Below are 20684 nucleotides of genomic sequence, written 5' to 3'. Positions count from 1 at the left end.
TGAAATGAAATTACAGGACTAGTCCTTACTGGAGAGAAGAAAATAAATAAAGAAAGAAATAAATTTAAAAAAAGAGAGGAAAAAAAAAAAAGTACTGCATGTGAGAACTTCAGTGCAAATGATTAGCATCATCGCCGAAATGTAGAAATTGTACAAATTGAGGGTTTTCCTCTGGTGGAGAACCTTAAATATCCCACTGACGATAATTGCAGTGTCTGAGTCAACAGAGAGTATCGCTGCTGCTTTCCACAGCTCTGTGTGTGAAGCGCACATTTCAAATGGCATGGTCCCCTCCACTCACAGTACAGCTAAAAGTACGAAAATCTGCCTACGCACCGATAAAGGCATGGCCGCGCCACATCAAATACACAGGAAAAGGAAAGAAACGCTATTGCAAACAAAGCGATGAGCTAAAATTAGCTAAAGATTTGTCTGCCGTGAGAACGCCTTATTTGCGGAGGACAACGTTTGCGAACGCAGATGGTGAGTTAATGGGGCTTCATTTAAGCCTTGCGGAAAGGGAGAGACAGTACGGGATTAAATAAAGCAGTCATCGTTCAGAGAATCATTTGTTTATTTTTCAGGATGGCAGTGTACAACTTGTAGTACAAACACCAAACTGCTTTTACAAGTTTAAATAACAATAACAAATAATTTCACAGTACACAAGAATATAAATTGGATGAGGAAATGGGTTCCTACAGGATATTTTTGTCACTAATTAATTATTTGAGCCCTTAGTCTCAAAGATAAGGTAGTGTACAGAGTGGATGGGATTAATTTCAAACAAAACTCCAAACACCCCACAAAATGGGGCGACACAATAAAAATAATTTCCTACATTACTAGGTTGAAGTGAACGGGGGGAAAAAATATTATGTGGAGTAAAAAATCCCAATCTAATTCCTGTCAAGTATACCAATATGAAAGAAAATGGCATCGTTTGTAAAGCAGTAGTGTAAAGCGCTGAAACATCAAGCACTAAATCAATAATGTACCAAAAGGGAAAATGACATTTTAGAACTGGGTTAAATTTATACTCAATGATTATAAATGACATCAATGGTCACAACATTTTTTGGACGAGACAGCATAATGGAAGCTTAGGAGAGATCATGGAATTTTAAGTTGGTTACATAGCTGCTCCACTTCACATCAGTCTCTAAGCAAAGCTTGAATGCTTTGCAATTGAACAGCATTACAGCAGCAGCAAAACTCAGACAACGATTAGGCGAGTGAACATGTAAATGTTTAAACGGTTAACCGAAACTAAGTTGTCAACGTTTACAAAAAAGTAAGTATTATAGTTATCAAAGAATTTCAGTAGCTGTTGGTTGATTTATAGCTTATTGCAACGTTATGTAGTTTCTTAATGTTCAGACGATCCATGTTTATTCGCTGAAACACAAATTCAAACTAGCTACTGGCAAACTGAACGTAGCTTTCCACTATGCCGTAAATAAATATATATATATATATATATATATATATATATATATATATATATATATATATATAAACAAATAAAGCAATACATCATTATACAAATGTTGCAAGCAACATAACAATACGCTAGTTAGATTCTAAACAAGCAATCAATCTGTGGCCATTTTAAGGGGTTCAGAATGTAAATACCGCAGGGAATTGAATGCTACAGAACGATATTTATCAATCAAAGAATACAGTTTCAACTAGCCCCGTAGTCGGGGCACATTTCAACAGTTTAAATCCTGCTACTTTCGACTGAACTGTAATTTGTAGTAATGTCATAGAATGGTACCAATAATCTATACAGTGGTCATAGCAAATGCATGCATCTTCTTTCTGGATGAAAAAAAATTTGCTCAAACGTATGCATAGCCTGTATCTTTTAAAATAACATAACCCCTATCTAAAGAGCACCTGGCATTAACCCGAAAGCCAAAACGTATATATTTAAAACGTATATAAAAGCTCATAAGGTTTTTTTTTTTACCTCACTTTTTGATTCTATAATTGATCCGTTTATTTATATGAGCATAAACATCATTGTGGACATTTTAATAATTTATTTAATGTGAGGACACAGTCTGCCACCCAGTTAGGATTAAAAGTGGCAGATGTATTGCAACATTTCTGTAGAGCATTCAGAAGCATCTGTCTGAACAATTTTATCCCTGTGTTGCCATAAGCGATCATTTTCATTCGAGTATGACTCCGCCATTTGTGGCAATTATGAATATAACTGAATTTAAAACCCAGCCATAACAATAACCGGACTCCGGTCCGGGCATATGCCAGTTTTTGTTCCAACCAATTAATTTGCCTTTATTTTCTCAATAGCTGTACACCAGCTCTGGCTCTTCCTGTACTGGAACTGTTTTTTTCTGGGACACATATGCTTGTAACTTTAACACAAATGTCAGATTAACTAAATCATTTGGCCAATGAAATGATAATTAGCAGAAGGGACAATGAAACTAGTCGTTGTTGGGAGAACCTAGTTTCTTTGCTGTAAATGATTTTGTTTTGCATTTGGTGTGTTGCATGTAAGGGCAAAATGGGAATGGGTATGGGTATGGTCAGCCATGCAGTAAAAAGAGGAAGAAGCATGAAGTCCCCAAAACTAATGTCACTCCATTTCGCAAAGGTGTGATGAATTGTATGTGGGGCAGATGCGTAGACCGATGTCGGCAGATGAGCAGAAAAAACGGTTTTGAGAGGACATTTAAGTATAAGAAACAGGCAGGAAATTCAGCTATTGTGCTTTTCCTTCTTCCTGAGGACATCTTGATTAGACTGGGGGAATGACAAGGGCCTTAATGTAGTTTTACGTTGTATGCCACCAGCATAAAGCAGCAAGGCAAAACACTGCAGTGGGCTTCCCATCCAACTGTGTGAATTTTGACTTTGCACTTAAAAAAAACAGAGGAAGCACCTGAATTGTAAATTTAGAAATTTGTTGTTATTGATAATGAGAAGATGTGATAAAGGGCGACGGGAACACATTACTTTTAAATACAATTATGTGATGAGGACCTACTCTGGAAATACCACAAACGATGGCTCTTGATTATATAATTGTGTTGCATCCTCTTCAGAATATTCCCATAAGTAGTTGATGGAAACATACCAATTTGAGTTTTATTTTGCCAACTTTTCAGACTTAACATTTGGATGTAAACTTGTGTGTTTTATGGAAGTAAGAAGAAACAGTAATAAGTGAACTCAGGAGGGAATTTTTTGAATTTATTGATTCAATTAACATTTATTAAATATTGTATAAAATGTATAAAAACCATGAAAGTAGTCTTAGAAGAAATTCAAGTGATTTCACAAGGTCTGACTGTTTTAAGGTTAAAAAGGTACCCTAAAATGGAAGTACCCCTCCGACCCTGCCGTCTCCCCCTCACCATAATAAGCTGAGAGGAAATGAGATCAGGTGATAGTGGCCTCACTGGGAACCCCCAAGTGACCTCCTGGGCCTCTTGTGTCGAAGGCTACGTAAATGCACTTGCTGGTGCTGGATCACAAAACTTATGGCCTCATTAAACCTGTCTGATAGAGAGAGGGAGAGAGACAAATACAGAGAGAGAGGAAACCTGTGCAGCTGAAGACAGCAAAGAAATCAGTGGGAAAATATATACTCTTCTTTTTAAGAGAGAAAGTGTGAGTGGGTGAGTGAGTGAGAGTGAGAGTGAGTGAGAGCGAGAGCAAGAGCGAATGAGTGAGAGTGAGAGTGAATGTGTGTGAGAGTGTGTGTGTGTGTGTGTGTGTGTGTGCGTGTGTGTGAAAGCGAGTGAGAGTGAGCATCTTGATCTTGATGTGTTCGCAAAAACATGCCGATGAAGGGATAACAAAATATACACTTAATTGGAGCCCCGCAAGATTAATCTAATGGGGCCGCTTTGCTGACTATCCTGACACCCAAGCTCCATCTCTTATACTCAATACCGGTATTACTGCCTTCTGACAAATGTGCTTTCCTCGGCTTGGTAGCAGAACTAATGGTCTCCAAAGGACTTCAGTCAAAGAGAGGTCTGACATTAATTATTCAGTCTCTCACGTTTCCGAACCGCTACAATACTGCCCCGTGGTACTTACATCATGCGCCTGCCACAAACCGCCACAGTGGTTCATATTAAGTGAACTGACTGAGGCACCCACCCCAGAATATTAGCCGCCGTCTACAGTTTCACGTTTACGGTGCGGCGCGGCCTAATTAAACTGTGCTGAACGCGTCCGGAAATGCGGTCACTGCTTGGGAAATCGGCGCCGGCGTTTTAAACTAATTCGTGGAAAAAAATGTAAACCGCTGTTGGCGTGACGAAAATTCTCCGCGCACCAGTCGAATATGGAGCGGTGAAATAAATTGAGCCGCAAAGCCGCTCTTCTGAGCGAGACGAGAAAGCCCTGCCAGCCGAGGGTGATGATGAGAGCGTGCACACACAGGGCGTGACTGTTCGCCGACACCCCTATCGACTACATTTGGGCACACACTTTCAGTAACTCAGGCGCAGTAAAACAGTATTTAAAAAATAAATAAATCAATAAATAAATAAAAAAGAAAAACCCCAGCCTAGTCCTGCCCAAGAAATGTGACGCTTAACCGCTTGTGGTGAAATATGAGCGACGGTGAATTCAGAGAGGTGGAGGTAGCTAAAGGAAGGAGATGAGAGGGAAAGGAAAAAATGCTCGACAGACTGGAATCTGTCCAGAAGCCGTGAGCCGGGAGATAAGAGCTAATGAGAACACACGTGTGGTACAGAGGGGCGGGAAGCCCCGCGCCCAGCAGAGAGAGCAGAGTTAAATCCTTTTTTTGGGGGAGGGGGTGACGGGGGGGAGGGAATGAATATGAATGGGTCACGTGAGGAGGTCTATTAAGACGGCGGTGACGCGCGAGCGCTCTGTCACTGTGATTCTGCTCCTCCGAAAGCTGTGCTTCCACAGCTGCCTCTCCTCTCCGGAGCCCCAGACCGCGAGCCGAACGCGGGCTGCTAGCGTGCGGCCAGCCTGTGAGCGCAGCTCTTTTTTTCTCTCCTCCGGTTTTTTCCCTTTCTTTCTCTCAGTCTGGTTTGCGGTTCCTGCCTAGCAACATGAAGGAGCGCGGCGGCCGCGGCTGGCGGCTGGTATGCGTTATCTCTCCGCCGTCCGTCTGAGGCTGCAGCCGCGGGTTCGCCCGGCCGGGGTACGAGAGCTCAGCCGCGGAGAGGAGGCAGCTGCTCGGGCTTTTAAACCGTGACGGGGAACCGAAATAAACGAAAGGACGGAGGAAGACAACAGGGGAAAATAAAGAGACGCTCTTCTCTCGACACATTCCAGCTGCATCCACTCCGACCGGAGAGAACGAATAAGGGGGGAGCGGAGGAGGGCGCACAGAGAGAGGGATAAAGGACGGGAAGAGCACAAACGCTGAGGCTGTGCGACTAAAGGATGGTGGTCGACTAAACGGAACGGATTTGGGAAGAAACGTGTAACGGGAGAACGTGCGGCCGAACGGGGGGGCTCTAGCGGGGTGCTTGGGGTGGGGGGGCCGGGGGAAGTGAAGCAATTCGTGATTTTCTCGGGAGCCGGCGTGATGGAGTGCCGAGCGTTTGGAGGGACGGCGCCAGCCTCCGTACGAGCAGAGGGTCTGCCGCAGGAAGAGGTACGTCTCGTGAAACGCCCCCTCCCCCCCTTTTCTCTCCTGGGTCTCTAGTCAAAAACGGCTTGCAGTCTCTTCAAAAAGCGTTAAAAAAAGTGCAGTGTGCAACGCAGGCCGGCGGACTCGGACAGGCTGAACCGAGGGTCCCCACACCCCTCGAGCTCACCCTAGCTGACACTAGGACAGCCTCACCACACATTTGAGAAAAAATCTCAAAAACATTTTTTAAACACTTCATCATAACAGCAGACTAATAAGGTGAACCGCAAATATTGGGCGGATGACAGACACCCGTCTGTCTGCAGTACGTCACATCATGGTGACTTCAGTAATTTTCAATCAAAGATTCAGCAAAATTACTTATTTAACAATTACAAGGAAAACATTAGCAATAATGCTACTAATAACAACAACTACTACCACTGCTTCTATCACTCATGCAAGAAGGATAACAATTATAAGAACAGCTAGTGACTTTATCCGACTGAAACTGATGGTGTGAGCAGCAATGTGAACACAAGCCGAATGGGCCACAGTGTCAGGACAATGGCCAGTTTGTGTGAGCGCTCACGCCCCTCCGCTTCAAGAACCACAAAGCCAAAAAAGTTCACATATGCTGAAAGGCAGGGTACAACCGCACGTCCGTTCTGCCAGCCAGCACATTTTCATAAGCCATGGAATATTTATTTATTTTCACTATAAATAAATATACCAACACAAAAAGTACATTAATGTACATGAAAACAACACAAAGACAATATGCTGTAAGCCGATACTTGAGGTTTCTCCCTTAAAGAAAATCCTAATCAAGAGATCGCATGCATGTTCCAAAATAAACCGTGCAGTCCTAATATCTATAACTTTGATTTATACCGAAATACAGGACTGAATACAAATACGATCCAAATGAAGTGTTCTAACCCGCGTCATGAGGTCTTCTGCCTGCTGGCAATCTTACAAAATCAATGGCTGATAATGATCACGACTTCGCAGGTAGAGCAGTGGGGTGGGGGGGGGGGGGTTTGGGTAGTAGTAAGAAATAAATTTGTTCCTGACAGGCGACCCATGGTTGTGCTGGAGAATAATTAGCATGCAGCAGACGGACTGTCAATACAGTCAGCCTGCGAGGGAAGCCACTACGAGAGGGGGTGATATAAATGCAAAGTTATACAAACGGTGACAGGGCACCATCAACACTAGGGCTTTAGGAGTGGTCAGACCAGGACTCTAATGGCTGCAAAGATGCCTGACTCAGCGGTTACAGTCATATAATACCTATTGGATTTCAGAAAGCCTTTGACAATGCCAAAAGCACTAACTCAGGAACACCGGTCCAAGGGGCTGGCGAACACAAAATTATTCCACACGTAAGCCTTATCAGGAGGAGCACGTTAATTACATTTCGTCATTTACATCATTACAAATGATATCGGAGCCTACTCTTTCAGCTGACTGCAATTCGAGAATCGATGCGTCAGCCCGCTTTTTGACAGATTTCAACTGCATGAATGACACATTCTATTTGAGTATTCCAAAGGCTTACACACCTTGATACAGCTAATGAAAACAGTTGCCTTCCAAATATTTATCCAGCACTAATATTTATCCTGCACTTCATGCTGTCTGTTAATATTCTCTCGTTTGTTTGCAGACATCAAGGGGTCTCACTCGATTGACAAATGAGCGCGTATGCACCTCCCATTGACCGGGTGCCTGTCACAAATGACCTTTCGGAGGAGAGCCAAAGAGCTGTTCCCCTGATTTATAACCGATGGGGGAAGGCATTTCCTCCCGGTGTGGCATATCACGTATAGACACAATTGGACTGATGACAATTCAGATTGAAACCAATGGATTAAACCGCGCTGACCGGCTTAAACCCACTGGCAGATTATTAACGCATCTGCCCGGCCTTAGCCTCTGCCCACATCCAATCAACAAGCAAAAAGAAACAGCGCATCTGCAAGAGACCACACACGCTACATGCTACTAACCACAGAACATGTCTGACATTATAGCAGCTTGCGAATACCTCCCCTCCACAGTGCCAACTGTGAATGACGTTACGTGCCTTGAGGCACTGTTTTGCAGAAAGCTCTTTGTTTAGCTTATGCTGCAGAAAAATGTCTGTATATTGTTCCGCCAGCTTTACTACATACAGAAATCTGTATGACATCCGCGACGACAACGGAATACAAAACAGGAGAGGAATATGTTTAAATATACAATGTAAATATGACTAAGAACAAGACATCTTTATTAGGGGACATTTACTCGGGGGACGGGAAGGGGGGTGCGCGGGGGGGAAAACAACCGCTCATACATCAAGCTGGCACAGATCTGCCACTGCCGCGGAAGAAGTGCCTACCTTTCCTCTCCGGGGCTTGCCATGGTAGTGCAAACACGCACCACTGAAAAGGTTAGCCTGGCGTAATGCAGCCGTGACTAACAGTCACATCCCCCAAGAAGCCAGATCTCAGAATGAGAACGGACAACGCTTTTGCTCCAGCTCAGAGCGAAAACCAGACCGTGTGCCGGTGTGGGGAGGTGGGGGAAGCAAGCCAACAAATGGGCATGTAACACTTACGAAAACTAGTACAAAAAAGATAAAGTAGCACACACTAACCCGTACGGTATAACAATATCCTAGTGAGAGCAGCGTTATGAAGAGAAATGCACTGTGGGTAGTCTGCCTCTCTCCCACGGCCCTCGGCGCACGCTGAAGCGAGGTTGAAGGTGAGCGGTGACTGACGGCTGCTGTCACTAGCACTGGCCCGGGTTTCTGCTCTAGCGCTCAGTGGATTCAGGCCGTTATGTTGCGATGGCGTTTTCTCCCTTGATGTGGGAGTGCAATGGGCAGCTGTGAAAGAGGCAGACTGAGGCTACAGTAGAATGCCATATTGTGTGACCAACAAATTGTCCAAGCCTGGGGGAGGGGGAGGGGGGATTCCTTCTGCCAAGAGTGAGGCTCTCACGCCTTACTCAACTCAAGATATTAACTAAAGGCTCAAGTCGGATCAGCCGGAGATGGTTTGTGTATCCTAAACATTGATCCACTGTCATGCAGGAGCTTAGTTTCAAAAAAATTTAAGGCTGCATTAATATTGTGATCGAAGAAACTGTAATTGAATAAACGTATAAACCAAGAATTCGAAACAACAACCCAGAGGCACAAGCAGGACTGGGAAATCATGTCCACATTACCACACAGCTCCTCATCTACAGACTGAGAATGCCTTCATTGTTTTCCTTCTGCTGTTGACCTTTTTTTCCCCCTCTTCTCTAGATGGCAAAGACGGAAGCCTGAAGAATCGACCTCTTTTCCCATTACGCCAAAGCACAAAACCCTGAGAAGTCGTTCCAAGTGGCTCTTGTGGAAAATGTGTCATCCCCCCGGTAGCTCCACTGCGGGCCCCAAACGCGTCGAGCTGCCAACTCCGATAAGGGTCTGGCTGCTAACCGTACATGTCTGATTTGATTGGATGTGACCAGCGCGCTGCCCAGCAACATGCAGTGGAGGCGGCGGCACTGTTGCCCCTTCAAGACGCCCTGGAGCGTCAAGCGGTCGCTCTTCCGCACACACGCCCTGGGCATCTTCTCCCTGGTCTCTCTCGCCGGGGTCTTCCTCTTCGTCAGCCGCCAGGACTGGCTGCCCGGCAGGAGGGACAACCCCGTGGCATACACCGTGAGGGGCTTCCGTTCCCCAAGGGGCGAGACCAACCAGAGCTCGCCGAGAAGTCCGTGGAGAGAGGCCCTGCCGGTGCCCCCGAAGCCGGGGGCTAACCTGAGCTCCAACCAGGCGGAGGTGCAAGAGGTGACGGGACTGGAGAACTCCCTGAGCGCCAACAGCAGCTTGTACCGGGAGAAAGGGGCGGTAGGGCAGCCGCTTGCCCGGCCTTACCGCTACATCATCAACCAACCGGACGTGTGCCGGGATGCCAAGCCCTTCCTGGTGCTGCTGATCGCGGCCGAGCCCGGGCAAGCGGAGGCTCGAAAGGCCATCCGGCAGACTTGGGGGAACCACAGCCTGATCCCCGCCCTGGGCCTGGTCCGCATTTTCCTGCTGGGTCTGGGGAGGCCCGGCGACGTGCGTCTGCAGCGCTCCATCGAGGAGGAGAGCCGGCGGCACCGTGACATCGTCCAGCAGGAGTACATGGACACTTACTACAACCTGACCATTAAGACGCTCATGGGGATGAACTGGGTGGCCACGCACTGCCCGCAGGCCGCCTACGTCATGAAGACCGACAGCGACATGTTCGTCAACACGGAGTACTTGGTCCAAAAGCTGCTGAAGCCGGGGATCCCGCCCAGGCACAACTTCTTCACCGGCTACCTGATGAGGGGCTACGCCCCGAACCGGAACAAGGACAGCAAGTGGTACATGTCCCCGGAGCTCTACCCCAGCGAGAGGTACCCCGTCTTCTGCTCGGGGACGGGCTACGTTTTCTCGGCCGACCTGGCCGAGAAGATCTACGGGGTGTCCCTGGGGATCCGCCGCCTTCACCTGGAGGACGTGTACGTGGGGATCTGCTTGGCCAAGCTGCGCATCGACCCGGTGCCCCCGCCCAACGAGTTCATCTTCAACCACTGGCGGGTGTCCTACTCCAGCTGCAAGTACAGCCAACTCATCACCTCCCACCAGTTCCAGCCCAACGAGCTCGTCAAGTACTGGAACCACTTGCAAAGCAACAAGCACAACGCCTGCAACAAGGCTGCCAAAGAGAAGGCAGGGAGGTACCGCCAGAGGAAGCTGCACTGGGGGAGGCACCAGTGATTAACTGGATTCGCTGCACAAAATGGCCGTGCGTGTCACAGTGAACAGCAAAAAAAATGGGACGACTGGTACATTGGCTTTGATCTGATGCAGTCAATTGAAATTATTTTTTCAGTTTAAGAGAGATGTATTGTATTGTAGACCTGTAACAAATGTTGGGATGGTATTTACTAAGGGGAAAACATGGTTAAATTAAAAAAAATGTTAATGTGCAATACTGAGCATGCACAAAAAAACGAAACAAAAAAAAGAAAATAAATAAATATGCCGATTGAGGTGCCAATTAAAGTTTCAGAAACAAAGACATCGACTCATTTTGAAATCCCGAGTAATGAACTGTGCCATTTGAATTGTGGATCCAATATCTAAAGCTGGTAAAAGCAATAAGGTGAAGCCACTTCTAAACACCATCAAAAGCGCAATCAAAAGAACCAAGGGACATCTTGGAAAAACAATAATAATCCACACAATATTGATTTCTGAGAAATGGTTTCCTTCGCTAGAGACCGATTGATTTGTAAGGAGAATGTGGGCTTCACCACTGCAGCCAGTTCATCATCCTGTGAAAGTCTGAGATTGATTGAACAGTACCTCAGGCCCACGGTCATGCAATCTACAATCAACATCAAGGGTGGTGTTTTAAAAAATTTTTTTTTTTTTTTAAAGTTGCAAAACCAGCAATGGTTCTGTGTTTTCTGGTGGGATTCAAAAGGCAGGGGAAGGAAATTGTGCAATGAAAAGCTACAGCACAACCAGCAAAGCATACAGTAATAGAATATGAAAAAGCTTGAGTTTGTTAACATCAGCATACATATCTGTATAATTTATTGAATATTATTAGTAAAAGAATGAAAGAAAAAGAATGAACAGAATACACACACACACACTTAAAACATTCCCTTTAGCAGCATGCCAACCATAAAGATTACTTGCTACCTATAAAGACGACCATTTTAGCTGTACGTGCAGGGAAAAAAATTTGGTTTCCATTACATTTCTCTCTGTTGCAATTCAAACTTTTTCAGTCATTCCAATATGTCCAACTGTTTGAAGCCCAATGTTCTTGCTGGTCAACAAAGATGCGGGATAGTAAGCATTTGCTGTAACAGAGCTAATTTCAAGGATATGGGGACTGTGTTATGTCAGCATCATCTCACACAGTAAATGTGAATAGACATTGCAGTCAGTGTCAAACACTGGTGAACTGAACTGTTCTCCACCAAAAACACTGGGGCTGTTGACCGCATTCCATTTCCATGAGTCATTGTCATTGGACTTGCAACAGAATACACCGACCTTCCAACATATTAAATGGCTTCCTTCACAGTGAAAACATTCCAAGGCCAAGATCTGTTTAGATATAGCTAGATAAGGACACAGCATGCAGTTCATTAGCAATTTGCAATGGGCCTCAAACCATCTCATACTCATTTGCCAAGTCTCAGTTTGAGAGCAATTTTACTGAGTTTGGGAAGTCCTGCATTAGATGATCTATGCAACACCTACACCTTCAGAAAACCGTGTTGTTTCAGGTTACAGGATTATACAGCGGGCAGGAAGAAGGGCTTGACCAGCATGTGTTAATATACTTTACACTTCATTTTTTGGAAGATCTGAAGCCTGCCCAAGCAAGAGTCACCACCATGTAATGTAATGTAATCACTCCATCACACGTCATGTCAATGATTGTACAGTGGCAGATTATGTGACAAACATTAAGTCATCTGGTCAAGAAAAAATGCTGATGAGCAAAGTGATATAGTGTTGCATTAACAGGACAGGCTAATTCTAGAAGTGTAGTTTAGGCGACAGCCAAAACAAGTGCCTCTGCCAATTATGGTTATAGAAGGCATGCCAACTTATGAATGACCTGACAAGTGATTGGAAGGTAGGTCAACATTTAGGAGACAGGTACAGTAAGTGTCCCCCATCACGGATAAACATCAAAATACGGTCATTGAGGAATGGGCCCCAATACCAAATAAGACAGCAACCATTCTGATGCAATTTCTGTCAGGATGATTAACCACATATGAGATGCCAGGCTTTTTGTCTACTTCCTTTGCAAATTCGACCTAAGTACTGGAAGAAGAAAAAAAAAAAAAGACCTATTTTAAAACAAATTGCCCATAGTCCACACTTGACCACTTAAACACATCTGATAAATGTATATAATATATCATCTCCAAAAAGCAAGAACTGACTGTTTCTCTGAAAACGGACAGTAGTCACATTTACATGCAGAATATTTCAAATTTCAGAATATTTCTTCATTCCGAATAATTTTCATCCTATTGAACGTTGCAAATGAACCATTTACCATTCAAGCAGAATACATTTTATCTGATTAAGGTCAGCGTTTACATGTCAATCATTTCATCAGAATAGAACATTTTGACATGCGCAGAATGATCTTGCACAGCTACACAATACACATTTCTCGCACTTCTCCAATTATGTTGTGTATTAAGTACAATATTTGCATTTCTGCTGTTCAGGCAGCAGAGCCAGGTGAATATAATTATTTGCAACTAAACGAGAGAAGGCGAGCGCAAGAGCTGCTTTACCGCTTTGAAGGTCATCCGTAAGTTCGTAAAATTTTTCAACGGCTGGTTCGGAACCACTTTTTTAATTTTGGCTTCTCGCCCTTTAGCGGTCTTTAAACTTTTCCATAGTTTTTTATTTGGTTGATATTTCTGTAGATTCCGTTTTCGTTCATTTCATTCATGTTTGAAAAATTATTTCGAGCCTTTCGACCATCGAAGCGTTTCACAATTTTTTTGTTGTTTTAATGTTGTTCGCAAAAGGAAAAAAGCAAGTCTCCCAGAGGCATCTGATGATTTCCCCGGCTGGGTGAAAAGATTTCGTCACTTACCCTACGCATTTCATCCAAAGGAAGTAGTCGGTTTAAGTGTTTACATGGCATAGATCCTTCTGTTAAACGGATTGTCAGAAGGTTTAGACTACCCCTTTAAAACCAAATAACCAAATTTAAATCGGAATAGGATAATTTGTTCCTATTGAGTGGTTACACAAGGCATTTTTATTCCGTTCGGCCTGTTAATCCGATTAAACATGGAATAAAAGACTCCATGTAAAGGGGGCTAATGTCAGTTAGCCAAAGAAGAAGGTGGAAAAAAATAACATAAAATAAAGAGATGCTTCCATCCCAGAGGGCCACAGGGCCTGGGAAGAAGGGGGGGGATAAATAAAAAAAAGAAAAAAAAAAAAAAAAAATCAATCAGACTCCTTTCTGCTACAAAGCCACTACACTGAGCGACAAAAAAAAAAAAAAATCTTTCATCTCAGCATCCTGTTCGGAATTGCATGACGACAGTTTTTCACACTTCAGTTATTGATTTTATGCAGTGTCTCTGGAGCAGAAAGGGGAGCAGAACACCAATTTTAATTAAGCTGGAAAGACTACAGGAACAAGACGATACTCTCCCTCAGGGCTCGAGAAAACAAAAACGCTCCTCCGAGAAGCACAGCGCTGAACAAATAAAGCAAAAAACCAAAACAAAAGAACTCCCTAAATAATAATAAAAGAAAAGGAAAAGGCGTCTATAATTTCAGCATCCACATCAGAGTCGAGCAAGGACAGCCATTTACGTTTTAAATATTGATTTGAGCGGACCGGCGGTTCTAATAACGCTGGACATAGAAGGACTTGGCGGGGTGGTGGAGGGGGGGGGGGTTGATGAATGAATGAACGTGAGGCTCTTGACTGATCGGCGGAGGCTAACAGGCCAGCGCTAAACCGGCTAAAAGGAAAACCCGGTGACTGATTGAAACTTCGGTGGTGATGAAGTGGGGGGGGGGGGTTCGGACGACGACTTCGACCCCGCGCCTCGCCAGCGACTGAGACGGTGACGGCCGGTGGTGACGGGGACAAATGCCCTGACCTTTTCCAGACGTCATTTCTGGCCAAAGCGGTAAGGTCCTGAGGGAATGACTTATATTTCCCAATTCGCTTTATAGTTTGAGGAAAAAAATGCTCCCCCCCCCCCCCGTGATGGATGGTGAGCACAGTTCATTTAAGGTAATGTGAGGATAGATCACGGTGAACAGGGGGTTGGGTTGGCAACCCGTTGCCACTAGCCTGATCCCAGCTGTTCTTTAAGTGGCTTGCTTCCAGCGCAGGGATTTCAAGCCAGCACTCTGTGCATGCACTCTTAAGGCTGGGCCGGGGCCGAAACCTCCCCAGATTTAATAAAAGAGGTGAGAGGCCGGTTAACGCAATAAAAGCACAGACAAACAAGCTTGGAAATGCTTTTCAGCAGGAACATCACTCATTCGCGCGAACGTGCACATGCACACGCACACAGACCGAGCGAATCCACAGACCGATTCCAGGCCCAAGAGCATTATAATCCAACCAAGAGCCAACGTCTACTTGGGGATTAAATTTGACATTCATTTTATTTAACTAATGAGAAAACTAATTTGTTGCCTAGGTTTGGGCCGATATCTGGTAATGTCATAAAACTTGGCGTGTAACAATGCCTCCGGTTTTATTTCAGATTCATTCAATCAGTTAGTGCACCTGTTTCATAGAGCGTGTATTAAGAAGCATTCTGGCAAACAGCATCTCTTAGCAAAGCACCGACTCAACATGACATTATGATCAACACAGAGCAAGGAATGTTGTTGGATCAAATTACTATTAATATTCAGCAATTCAAAAATGACACAAATCCATGCAGTTTATTTGACCATTCACAATGGTTTCACAGGGCTACTGGCACACCCCTTTTGTTTGTTGGGATAGTGCGAGTTTCCATGGAAACGGTGATGAAAAAAATAATTTATTTCTGCCCATCAAGCCATCGAATATTGCAAGTAATTTCTTTCTGGAAAGTTCATATAGTTAAAAGGCTATATGCATACATTCTGATATAATGAGCTAGCTAGCGACTTTAATATAGCCTATCCAGCATGCAATATGGACACAATTTGCTATAGCCAATTTGCTATATGCATAGAATTTGGAAAATGGAAGGCACCCACAAAAAATATATAAATAAACCTGTAGTTAAAGTATAGACTATACCTGGCAATGACACATGTAGTGGCCAAAGGGGTGAAACCTGTGCCAGACACCGAGAGACAAGAAAAGGCTAAATATTTCCGTGGAAAACGATTCGGAGCACCCGTTACCGATGAGTCACCATAAAATCTTTGTGCAGAAATAAACAAGCCTATAAATGGTCACCTTTTGTCTAAAACCCACTGCAGCTCCGTGGTTTACAATAAGCTACGTAAATGCAGTTTATGAAGTGTAAGCAAATACAAAAGTTAATGCGGCAACATTTTTCAATGGCGCTATTAAACTGGCAAGCCTTAACGTGACTGCATGTCACAATAATGCTGTGAAAATCTAGATACCACCAACACTAATGCTGACCATCCAAGAAATATCAAGAGGACCTGATATTCAGTCTACATCAAACCTTCACTCTTTCAGCTGAACCACAAGATGGACCCTTTTACAATATGTAAACAATCTTAGGTATGAACCTGAACAACAGTTCTGTGTTCAAAAACACATCAATAAGTCAAATCCACAGCCTTTCAAAGCCACATACACTTTGATTTGACTGAAGGAAAATAGGCAGGTTCTATTATTCCAGAGCCTCGTGTATTGAAAAGCGAATTCCCGCGACAGTGAATGATACGTTTTCCTATTTCCCCATTCAGTATTCGCTCCCATTCTTAGCTCAATTCCCACTCAATACCACCAAAACTAAACAGGAAGCAAAGTCTTTTCTAGAAATCCCAAAGGGGAAGGGGGGGGGGGGAGCGCACACACAATATGCAATTTCTTTATGCCGAGGCAACATTACTGATGTGTGACTGATTCCCAGCAGAAATACTGTCAGCGACGCCGGTTAAAAATACAGCAGGGGAAACATTAGTGTTATTAAGGTCCCGAATAAAAGCCGACAAATCCTCTCTGTCCCCTCTCCGTCACGCGGCGGAACCAGTCCATCCGCACAATCCAAGCCATCCTCCCTCAGGGAGAGGGGAAAAAAGGGAAAAGGAAAAAAAAGAAAGCAGATGAATAAGAGGTATATTGAGAAGTGAGGACATGCACTTTGTTCCCCTAGCTGCTAACGCTGAGAGAAAGAGAGCATTAATAAAACGCAGACGGAATCGGCGTGCCGGGGAAGGCAGCGGTTCTCCACATGAGCATTCAGCGAGACGTGGCTCGTTTCATTTGGAGGAAGGGGTAGGGAGGTGATTTCACATGAGAACTACTACAGGCTGCGGAGATTACACGCGTCAACTTCATACTGTTCCGGCTCCACAACACGGTATGCTTTGGAGAAAAATTTGAGAATAGAAATGGAACGTTCTCCAATTTAGGCCTACATGTAAAAAAAAAAAAAACAGTGAACAGATGAAAATAATTTTAATAACTACCTCCAAAGAGGACATTAAATCTAGTGACCCATGATGAAACCAGCTTACTGCATTCATCAGGAAAATGGCGTTGTTCTACATCAAACTGTATATACCAAATGTCACCAGAGGCAACTGCTTTATCAGGGTCTCCATTTGACTGTGATGTTCAATTTGAATAAAAGAAAACAGCCAGTAAAACATTCTGATTTTGGAATTTTTTGCAACTCCCCAGCTTTACAGAATTTCAGACAAAAACAAAATGTGTGGAAATCAACGTGAATAGAATTATTGGTTCTAGATGTACATCAAGTTTATCTTCTGTTTTCCAGATGTGGCTCTCCCCCCAGTCTCAGCCTAACTGGTGCGACTGATGTTGTGGTCTGGCAGCGTTCACCGCAACCCACATCAATTAAAAGATGAATCGTGAAAATCTAGATAAGTGAAACGGAGGCCTAAATAAGACAAGCCGCTGTTTTTCCTCCTTTTTCTTTCTCTTTTCCCCTTCAACGGGTGACGGAATAAGCAAATAAAACTGTCAGACTTGCGGCGAAGTCGGCTAAATCCGGCTACGAGCAAGATATTCCCGAGCCCTGGCGGACGCTGCCCACGTCGCGCCCGCACCAATTATGGTTTTACATTACCCTTCCGACCCCGGCTGTTTCCTACAGGCGGTGTCATCGCCACGCGATGACAGAAAAATCTTAAACCGGAAGGTCATAAATGTGCCACTTAACAGGCAACAAGATTAAAACAAATCCTCTCCAGCTTCCTCAGACATAGCGGCTCTGAGAAGCGGCTGCACATTTCTCTCCCCCGTTGCTCATTTCTCAAAAAAAACCCAGAAAGAATAAAAGGACAGAAATAGCCTGAGTGGCTCCTGTCCCTTCTTCCGCGGCGCGCTCGTTTGGCGCGGCTTCGCCGTCGGCGGGGGAACCGGCAGCCGGGGGGACGTCGGGTCCAGTTGGCTCTCGCTCCTAATCTGAATTCTCCCAGGGAGAAGGCCGGGGTCGGACAGGGTGTTTAGAACGCGCCGTTTACGAGGTGCGCGGACGAGGAAACGCAACATCTGGAGTGCCGGGCCGGGCCGCGGCCGTCTGTCCTGCCAGTTGGCGGAAGCACGGGGCGGGGGCTGGGGGGGATGCGGTAAGCGGGCGGGGCCGATGGGCCAGATTATGTGCGGAAGATCTGGCCAGGGCCCGGGCTGTCTGGCAGACTGGAGGTGGTTATGAACCGGGATGAATGCTCCGCTGTCTGCCGGAGTGATTAATGGAGCGGAGGCCTTCCTTATGAGAACCGCAAAAGCCGTGGAGGGTAATTAATCACGCCAGCGACACAAGTGTTGGGCGGTGAAGAGGGGGGTGGTGGGGGGGGGGGGCAGGAAAATGGACTAGGGGCCAGCGGGAGGTCAATGAACACCATCACCGTACGCAGTTATCAATCAGACGCCGGGCGTTTATTTTCGCTTATCAATCACAACCTCTGCCACTCCACCCCCCGTGCTCATTTCCCCTGCATTATGTGCAGTTCAAGGATGCAGGGGGGTTGCTCCCAACAACAATGGGGAAACAGCGGTTTACAGTAAGGTGGAAGAGAAGAACGGTCACAGCAAAACCAATGTACACGCATTTCAATCCACCGTGCAAACATCTGTGGCCGATGTCAGAAAATTAAGCCACAATTACAACATTAGTAAAAGAAAGAAGAAGCACGTCACCAATTAAGGTATTTTTACATCTACATTTTTTACATTTCAGTCATTTGGCAGACGGCCACTTAAAAGTGCATAGGTTCCTCCACAAGTATTTGCAGCTATTTTTTCCCACCCCAAACTAATTCAAAGGTTACATGCAGGGCGGCCTGTAGCGTAGTGGTTACGGCAAATGACTGGGACACACAAGGTCGGTGGTTCTAATCCCGGTGTAGCCACAATAAGATCCATGCAGGCCCTTAACCCTGCACTGTCTCCTGCTTAGTCTAATCAACTGTACGTCGCTCTGGATAAGAGAGTCTGCCAAATGCCAATAATGTAATGTAATGTAATGTAATGCTGATGGCAAAAATTTTATAATTCAGGAATTAATTTCTAGTCAACAGTCATCACAGGAGCTGCAAACCTCTGGTCTCTCTCTCGCCATCATAAAGGGTTAAATTAAGTGCAACCACCAAAATACAACTCCAATGTCTATAGGAACGCGGCATGACAAAGTACCGATACGCAAAAAAAGATCAGACTTTCACGAAAATCATGAGTATATTTCCTCACTGCACTGTGTATGGCTACATAAATCAAACTGAAAGCTACCCGCATAAAGACAAAAGGCAATACATTACCAATCCATTCCAAGACAACAAGCCCAGTCTTCTAAAGACGGAAAATAAAACGGGGGAGAAACCGAAATGGCGCAATCTCTGCTTAGGTGTCACAAAATAAATAAAAAGCAAGGATTTGGAACTGGAACAGAACACTCTTACCTGATGCCACTCTCAACAGGAATCAAGTGACTGCTTAGATCAGCGCGTTTTTAATTTAAGCTTACTGGCCCATAAGAGCTGACCTTTTTCCTACCAGAACCAAGAAGCCAGACATTAGAAACGCGCAGGGAATTTCAAAGCGAAAAGTTTATCTTGGAAACGGAGCACTCGACAGACATTCCTTGAAAACCGAAAGGCACAAAAAATGTCTTTCAGTCGACACAATTTACCACAGCAGATCACAGGAAAAGGATTTCATACAATTTCTTTTTACAAAAATCCGCTATGTATGCACGTGAATCACATCACACAGCCACCACTTAAATCTCCATTATGACAAAATGTTTGTACAGGCCTTGTGCCATAGCCAAGATAAGTTCACACGCAAGCCCACACACAATTTCGCCAATGGTCAATTCCATTCTGAACAGTGAGGAAAATGGATGCTTGTCCACAGAAAGGTTTCAGGCTTACCGTCACAGACTTCAGGGTCATGCCGTGGTAAGTCCCCATGGTGTCGATTTTGAAACCTTCGGTTTCTGTTGAAAGCAAGACAACGTGTATCACTTTAACTATTTCCAACATCACATCACTATCAAAATATCATGCAAGTTACTTGTTAGGGGATTATCATCTATCAATTTCCATCTGGGCTGCATCATTACCCATCTAGAAGAGTTACAGCTAAGAGCTAGATTTCATACTACTTGCGATTAGCCAATGTTGAATAGCAGTTATTCACTGCCAATCATCAAATCGATGGCTAAGGCTATGCCCAGTTCAACGGAATTTAATGTGAAGTCTTCTTGACTTTGATGCCAAAAAAGTAATTTCAGAAATTTAGGGCTCCAAGACACTTCTGAGCGGCTGCTCCATAAAAAACCTTGGGCATCCGCGAGTGTGCGATGCGTGTGTGTGTGTACACGTGTAGTGAAGCCTACAGAAAATATTAAGAGTGGAGCTGCAATTTAGTCAATCAATTTAACACCAGGATCCAATTGTACAGACAGCGATTGAACTACATGCTATCAAAATACCTACAGAAGGCCCAAAGTTAGTTTTTGGTCATTTTGATTAGTTTTTTGCAGTTGGGAAGTCATAAAATACATCACGCTATGCCACAACGTAACTGATTGATAAGTGAAGGCTAACAAAAATTGAGCAGTTGAAAGCAAATATTAATTTAAAACTTGCACAGAATGCATAGAACAGAAGGGCATAGACAATGTATCCACAAGCAAATTATTAGATTTAATTAAGCTACAGTTACATGCTATTATGTATATAACTGCAAAAACACATATCAGTGTTATAATCCTGTGAAGGAATCGAACGGAACTGAACTCAGACATTCAAAACATTCATTTGAAAACCACAGGAAACGAGAAACAAAATGGGAGAGGA

At 44.4% G+C, this 20684-nt stretch overlaps 2 protein-coding genes across 2 annotated transcripts in view; one reads left to right on the top strand and one right to left on the bottom strand.

Moving 5' to 3' along the window:
• cdc73 (cell division cycle 73, Paf1/RNA polymerase II complex component, homolog (S. cerevisiae)) overlaps nt 1-20684 on the bottom strand; it is a 70842-nt gene that overhangs the window by 28279 nt on the left and 21879 nt on the right. Inside the window, exon 10 of the mRNA XM_061243473.1 lies at nt 19755-19819. Coding sequence (XP_061099457.1) covers nt 19755-19819 — 65 coding nt within the window. The remainder of the gene's footprint in view (nt 1-19754; nt 19820-20684) is intronic.
• Nucleotides 5490-10702, top strand: LOC133129158 (beta-1,3-galactosyltransferase 2-like). The gene is made up of 2 exons (XM_061243036.1): nt 5490-5626; nt 8910-10702. The coding sequence occupies exon 2, from the start codon at nt 9132-9134 to the stop codon at nt 10398-10400; it is 1269 nt and encodes a 422-aa protein (XP_061099020.1). The 5' UTR covers nt 5490-5626; nt 8910-9131; the 3' UTR covers nt 10401-10702.

The sequence above is a fragment of the Conger conger genome, chromosome 5 (assembly GCF_963514075.1).
Source record: "Conger conger chromosome 5, fConCon1.1, whole genome shotgun sequence".
In the NCBI taxonomy this organism is placed as follows: Eukaryota; Metazoa; Chordata; class Actinopteri; order Anguilliformes; family Congridae; genus Conger; species Conger conger.
The sequence above is the reverse complement of the archived record's forward strand: the minus strand, read 5'-3'. Positions and strand labels throughout refer to the sequence as shown.